The following is a 7,858-nucleotide window of genomic DNA, read 5'->3' on the forward strand; positions in this document are numbered from 1 at the left end:
GTCGGTGTCGTCTTGCTTTACGTCCGTCACTAAAACTGATCAAAGTCGTGGTTTTCCTGGACATGACATTGTCTCTGCTCCATCGAGCAGGCTAGTGTTTTGCTAAAGGTGTCCCAGTTTGTCCACTAAAAACACACACACGCAAACATGTCGGGATTAAAGGAGATACTTACCATGTACAGCGTGAAGGGGAAACACAGCAGGAAGAGCCAGATGTAGAGATGGAGCGCGTTGACGAACGTATTCTGGTCGGGGTCGTAGTACCATCCGCCGGTGATTGAAGCCCAAACCCCCTGCCTGAGGATCTGGAGGGTTTGAGAGCCCATGGCCGGTTCTAGACAGACGGACCCGCGGCGGAGTCACTTTAGTATTCGAACATGACGAACCGCGTCCCGCTTCCAGACACTGGCCTGAAAATCCCTTCAGCCGCCGCAGCCATCTTCCTCTCCGCTGCTAGCAGGCAGCCAGCCCGGGCGCCGCTTGGAGTCCTCCAGTGAACGAGACAAGTATCCCACTACGCCCTGCGAGCACTTCTTCTTCGTGGCTTTACAGCGTGCAGCCTTCAAACACCCGGAAATATCCCCACTCGCATACTGACTTTAGTATTTCACACCAATGTGACATTTTCCGTGTCACTTTTAAGTCGGTAACAATTTAGGCTACAAAGTACCCAAAATGCGATTTATTCGTGTTTGGGGTCGTGCTTTCTCGTGGGGTCTACGCTATATAAATCCGGATTATCTATCCACTCGGATGCTCCTCGGCCGAAAAATTATTTCTAATTTTACATCTTGCGAGCAAATGTACCGTTTTTCGTGCTAGTTTTTACGCAACAATGTCATTTAAGTAACAACTGTGGATACAAATACTGTTTTTTTCCGTGTTTTGTCTTCTTCGTTTGTTTATTTGGGGGGTCCTGGACTGCAATAACCAATGGCGACACCTAGTGGTACTCCACATGAACACACCTGTATGTTTGTATGTATGTTACGGGACCATTTTAATCCAATTAAGCAGTTTTCACCAATGACTGACTGCATTGTTTTAAATAAGGACCCAAAGTTCCTAAATTTATATCCTTTACATCAAATTTGATGTCATTATTGTTGTAGTTGCACATCGAATCGTTTACCCCTACTTATTATCGATAAAAACGTTTTATCTGCAATTAAATATGAGTAATTCTGGGTTAAATATGGACAAAATGTGATTAATCACAATCAAATATTTTAACCTATGTCAGCAATAACACATTAACGACGGTAACTAATTAATTTCAGGTTTTTTGTGTGTAATTAAGGCATGAGCATCATGGCAAGCCACCACTCTGTTATGACGATAGACGGCGACACAGTGTAGCTCCCCACAGTCCCACGGACTCTGTGGCCTCTTTCTAACTTTATTGAGATGAACACATCAACAGCAGTGTAATTCAAACACCATTTATGGATCTCAACTCTAAAACAAACACGTCTCTAGTCCGTTCGTCATCTCAACACTTCCTCACTAGACAGATTGGGAGATGCCTTCACGGACACGCCGAACAATCACAACAATGGCTATACGACGTCATCAACCAGCGACGCCATCTTTGCGGGAACGGTTTACTGCTGTCATGGCGTCGGTGGATTTCAGAGGTAGCGAAATCAAAGTTGTTGTTTCATTTGTTAGTGTAGTGAGGCAAAGGACGATAGTAGTATTACATCTTGAATTTTAACGTTGTTTTGCGTTCACACCAGGGTAAAAATATGACAGCCTTTGTTCGTGCTGGACTTTTTTTTTTAGCGGCTAGCATTATTAGCATTCGCTTGTAATTTACAGTATAAACAGTGGAGGACATGATGCTAGCTTCAGACTCGTTCTTGTAAAGGCTACTAGTGTGTTTTGTGTGATCGATTTCGCAGACAACCTGCTGGGGATATCGTGGGTGGACAGCGGTGTGGTCCCTATTCTGAATCCTGGAAATGTGCTGGACTATTTCTCCGAGAGAAGTAACCCCTTTTACGACAGAACCTGTAATAATGAGGTGGTGAAGATGCAGCGGCTTTCCCTGGATCACCTCAAGTAAGACCTTCTCACATCGCCTCTTTGCAAAACATGCAAATGTTTATTTTATTATAATCATATAATACAACAACAAAATAATTACACAACAACAATAATGGAAAACAATTCAAAAATATAATTTTTTGCCATCATTTTACAAGATTCTAAATATTATTAGGGGGGAAATGACAAAAATCAAAATTTTATGACAATAACCTCATGATATTGTAAGAAAAAATTAAATTACAATTTAAAAGTCATAACAGTTGACAAACGAACAACTATATAATGTTGATATGGTTGGGAAGTAGGTTATATTACCAGAAGAAAGCATACTATTATGCTCATTTTTGGGCCCTTTGTACTGAGTTGTGGACTCCTAGGCTTTCTAGATCTTCCACAATCTGCACCTATTCAGCTGTATTTCTTGCAACTTTATGAAAATAGCTTGGTAGTATTAATAATTGTCAATAATTGTCTTACAAATTATCGTCAACATTATTGACATCGGGCGGCATAGCGGTCGAGTGGTTAGCGCACAGACCTCACAGCTAGGAAACCGAGGTTCAATTCCACCATCCACCGCCATCTTTGTGTGGAGTTTGCTTGTTCTCCCCGTGCATCCGTGGGTTTTCTCCGGGTACTCCGGTTTCCTCCCACATTCCAAAAACATGCTAGGTTAATTATGCCACTCCAAATTGTCCATAGGTATGAATGTGAGTGTGAATGGTTGTTTGTCTATATGCGCCCTGTGATTGGCTGTACTCTGCCTCTCGCCCGAAGACAGCTGGGATAGGCTCCAGCACCCACCGCGACCCTCGTGAGGAAAAAGCGGTAGGAAATGAATGAATTATTGACATCATTTTTTCATGAATTCTATGGCAAAAAAATGGATGCCTTACTGAATGGTTGCATTTCTTTCGCCATACGGTGAGCGACACCGTCCGTGAGCGTGCGCCATTTTGTTTGTATTTTACATTGCCGACCAAACGCCTCAGTAAGCGTTGGCTGTTGGGACCAAGGCTCTGTTTTTGGGACCAAGCGTCCCTAAAAGTTGCCTGCATCATGACACATTTCCAGTGATTCCTCTCTTCTTCACTGCAGTCAGATGGTGGGAGTGGAGTACATCCTTCTCCACGCCCAAGAGCCCATTCTCTACATCATCCGTAAACAACAGAGGCAGTCACCCACACAAGGTGAGCATCCAGAGGCTGCATCGCATTCCTTTCCGTCTTCTTCCATGCTCTTGTCTTATTCAGACTTTCAACCGTCTTCTCAAAGCGTGTGTGTTTGCACCCACCAGTGATTCCCTTGGCGGACTACTACATCATCATAGGGGTGGTCTACCAGGCGCCAGACCTCGGCACCGTCATCAGCTCCAGAGCGGTGAGTGAGAATTTCACCGACACTCTTCTCTCCGTAATGGAACTTCACGTTTGGTTCCACACCCACTGTGATAAGTGGGCATGTCGCAATAAATCGTTTTGCTTTACGTAATTGCGGAAGTGCGGAGGTTATGATTTAGCCGGCATTTGGGGATATACTGCGAAAGTGGCTCAACCAAGACAGAAGTACCAATCATGAAGTACCATGACGTGACTACTAGTACATGACTACTACGATCATGAAATACCATGATGTGACTACTAGTACATGACTACTACGATCATGAAATACCATGATGTGACTACTACTATCATGAAATACCATGACATGACTACTACTATCATGAAATACCGTGATGTGACTACTAGTACATGACTACTACTACCATGAAATACCATGACATGACTACTAGTACATGACTACTACTACCATGAAATACCATGACATGACTACTAGTACATGACTACTACTACCATGAAATACCATGACATGACTACAAGTACATGACTACTACTATCATGAAATACCATGACATGACTACTAGTACATGAAATACCATGACATGACTACTAGTACATGACTACTACTATCATGAAATACCATGACATGACTACTAGTACATGACTACTACTAGTACATGAAATACCATGACATGACTACTAGTACATGAAATACCATGATGTGACTACTAGTACATGACTACTACTATCATGAAATACCATGACATGACTACTAGTACATGAAATACCATGACATGACTACTAGTACATGAAATACCATGACATGACTACTAGTACATGAAATACCATGACATGACTACTACTATCATGAAATATCATGACATGACTACTACTACCATGAAATACCATGACATGACTACTAGTACATGACTACTACTACCATGAAATACCATGACATGACTACTAGTACATGACTACTACTACCATGAAATACCATGAAATGACTACTACTACCATGAAATACCATGACATGACTACTAGTACATGACTACTACTACCATGAAATACCATGACATGACTACTAGTACATGACTACTACTACCATGAAATACCATGAAATGACTACTAGTGCATGACTACTACTATCATGAAATACCATGACATGACTACTAGTACATGACTACTACTACCATGAAATACCATGACATGACTACTAGTACATGACTACTACTATCATGAAATACCATGACATGACTACTAGTACATGACTACTACTATCATGAAATACCATGACATGACTACTAGTACATGACTACTACTATCATGAAATACCATGACATGACTACTAGTACATGACTACTACTATCATGAAATACCATGACATGATAGTCACCATAGTAGTACATGACTACTAGTGAGGATAAGCAGTACAGAAAATGGATGGAGAATTGGAATGATACAATAGATCCTAGGTTTGTAATGGGGGTACGTAAATAAACACAATGAGCGCCTAACACTCACAACTACGAGTGCACCTGAACGCCTCATTGCACAAGGAGATGGGAGTGGGGGGAGCCAGAGCGTCTCTGTGCATCATATCAACAAATAAGTCTGTTGGAAAGATTATTTTTTTCTGCTTTATTCATGGCCGCACGGCACGGTGGTGAAAACCTGGCACTGTGAGTGGAGATCCAGGTGTTAGAACCCCCCCCCCCCCTCGTTTGCGTTGTGTTGGACCAAATTGGACGGTGTGTCTTTCAGCTGTCTGCTGTTCACGGAATCCAGTCTGCGTTTGACGAAGCCATGTCCTACTGTCGCTACCACCCCTCCAAGGGCTACTGGTGGCACTTCAAGGACCAGGATGAGAGAGGTGAGGTCGTCCGTGGAAGTGCCTGCGTCATGCGTCACCGTGTGAAGAGTCGCCATGTCTTTGGCTTCCGCAGAAAAGGCCAAGCCTAAGTCAAAAAAGAAAGAGGAACCGGGTTCGCTCTTCCAAAGGCATTGTGTGGACACCCTCCTCTTGGACCTCAGGGCCAAATTCCCACCGACCTTCTACCAGGTATGTTCACTCCACACGGAGATCACCACGCAGGCACGCTGCAGGGCTACTGGACTTCCTGACTTCTTCATGCTCATGTTGGATGCTTGTCTGCTTTTTCAGCCCAAGCCAGGCGAGAAGCCCATTCCAGGTATGACACGGTTACTGTGACTACTACTACTACTACTACATGAAATACCATGACATGTGACATGACTACTACTATCACGAAATACCGTGACGTGACTACTACTACATGAAATACCATGACTTGACTACTACCATCATGAAATACCATGACGTGACTACTACTATCATGAAATACCATGACATGTGACATGACTACTACTATCACGAAATACCGTGACATGACTACTACTACATGAAATACCATGACATGTGACATGACTACTACTATCACGAAATACCGTGACATGACTACTACTACATGAAATACCATGACATGTGACATGACTACTACTATCACGAAATACCGTGACATGACTACTACTACATGAAATACCATGACATGTGACATGACTACTACTATCACGAAATACTGTGACGTGACTACTAGTACATGAAATACCATGACATGACTACTACCATCATGAAATACCATGACGTGACTACTACTATCATGAAATACCATGACATGACTACTAGTATCATGAAATACCATGACATGACTACTACCATCATGAAATACCATGACGTGACTACTACTATCATGAAATACCATGACATGACTACTACTACATGACTACTACTATCATGATATACCGTGACATGACTACTACTATCATGAAATACCATGACATGACTACTACTATTACGAAATAGCATGACATGACTACTACTATCAGGAAATACCATGACATGACTACTACTATCAGGAAATACCATGACATGACTACTACTCTCATGAAATACCATGACATGTGACATGACTACTACTATCATGAAATACCATGACATGACTACTACTCTCATGAAATACCATGACATGTGACATGACTACTACTATCATGAAATACCATGAAATGACTACTACTACATGACTACTACTATCATGAAATACCATGACATGACTACTAGTACATGACTACTACTATCATGAAATACCATGACATGACTACTAGTACATGACTACTACTATCATGAAATACCATGACATGACTACTAGTACATGACTACTACTATCATGAAATACCATGACATGACTACTAGTACATGACTACTACTATGATGAAATACCATGACATGAGTACTAGTACATGACTACTACTATCATGAAATACCATGACATGACTACTAGTACATGACTACTACTATGATGAAATACCATGACATGAGTACTAGTACATGACTACTACTATGATGAAATACCATGACATGAGTACTAGTACATGACTACTACTATGATGAAATACCACGACATGAGTACTAGTACATGACTACTACTATGGTGAAATACCATGACATGAGTACTAGTACATGACTACTACTATGATGAAATACCATGACATGAGTACTAGTACATGACTACTACTATGGTGAAATACCATGACATGAGTACTAGTACATGACTACTACTATGATGAAATACCATGACATGAGTACTAGTACATGACTACTACTATGATGAAATACCATGACATGAGTACTAGTACATGACTACTACTATGATGAAATACCATGACATGAGTACTAGTACATGACTACTACTAAACCAAGTGAGCTCAGGGGAAGTTCAACAGGAAGGAGAAAGAAATAAAATAAAAGTGAATGACAGCAAGGTGGACCCCATTTATTCCATCTAAGAGCCTTTGTCATGCTACTGTTGTTGAGCTGTGGTTGGATGCTGGTGTGTCGCAGTGGAGGTGAAGAAGGAGCCCGAGCCGCCCACGGAAACGGTCAAACAAGAGGAAAGGGAGCCGGGCACCAAATCGGCACCCCCTGCGCCCCCCAGCAAGCCCCCTCCTGAGAAACGGGCCAGGGTGCAGTGACGGCCTCAGCGGTTCTTACCACACGTTTACCAGACCATGAAGTGGCGTCACCGGCATGTCGTGCACATCCAACGATGAAATAAGAAAAGACTTTTCTTTGGAGAATGGCCTTCATTCCCGCTCTGCTCTCAGGAACATTTCATCCGGCACGTCGTGGTCCTCGCATCAGAACACGGAGTCGATTTCTTTTCTATTTAAAAGGTCAATAAATGGTAGTAAACACATGACCTTGATCCTGCTGGCATTATTCTTCATACTAAAGGGCTTTTCTACTTCTTCAAAATAAAAGTCAATGATGTCATAGGTTGTTGCCAAATATGAAAATAAGCAGTTTTTTCTCATGAATTAACGATTCTCGTGAATGTACCACTTTTTTTGTAAATTATTTTTGTACATTTACAACTTTTTGTTACTAAATG

At 41.9% G+C, this 7,858-nt stretch overlaps 2 protein-coding genes across 4 annotated transcripts in view; one reads left to right on the forward strand and one right to left on the reverse strand.

Annotated features, from left to right (window-relative positions):
- pcnx1 (pecanex 1) overlaps positions 1–719 on the reverse strand; it is a 32,814-nt gene extending 32,095 nt beyond the window's left edge. For 2 of the 3 annotated variants that reach the window (XM_058057054.2, XM_058057053.2), the window contains exon 1: positions 174–719. In XM_058057054.2, coding sequence (XP_057913037.2) covers positions 174–326 — 153 coding nt within the window. In that variant the 5' untranslated portion in view covers positions 327–719. The remainder of the gene's footprint in view (positions 1–173) is intronic. The other variant, XM_058057055.2, reaches the window with a different exon arrangement.
- An 833-nt stretch (positions 720–1,552) lies between these two features.
- Positions 1,553–7,663, forward strand: med6 (mediator complex subunit 6). Its single transcript, XM_058057056.2, has 8 exons — positions 1,553–1,637; positions 1,905–2,064; positions 3,151–3,242; positions 3,350–3,432; positions 5,154–5,262; positions 5,336–5,451; positions 5,554–5,581; positions 7,309–7,663. Exons 1-8 carry the CDS (start codon positions 1,556–1,558, stop codon positions 7,437–7,439), a joined length of 801 nt encoding a protein of 266 aa, XP_057913039.2. The 5' UTR covers positions 1,553–1,555; the 3' UTR covers positions 7,440–7,663.
- Positions 7,664–7,858: the final 195 nt, after the last annotated feature.

The sequence above is a fragment of the Doryrhamphus excisus genome, linkage group LG19 (assembly GCF_037039965.1).
Source record: "Doryrhamphus excisus strain RoL-2023G ecotype Guam linkage group LG19, RoL_Dexc_Guam_v1.1, whole genome shotgun sequence".
Lineage (NCBI taxonomy): Eukaryota > Metazoa > Chordata > Actinopteri > Syngnathiformes > Syngnathidae > Doryrhamphus > Doryrhamphus excisus.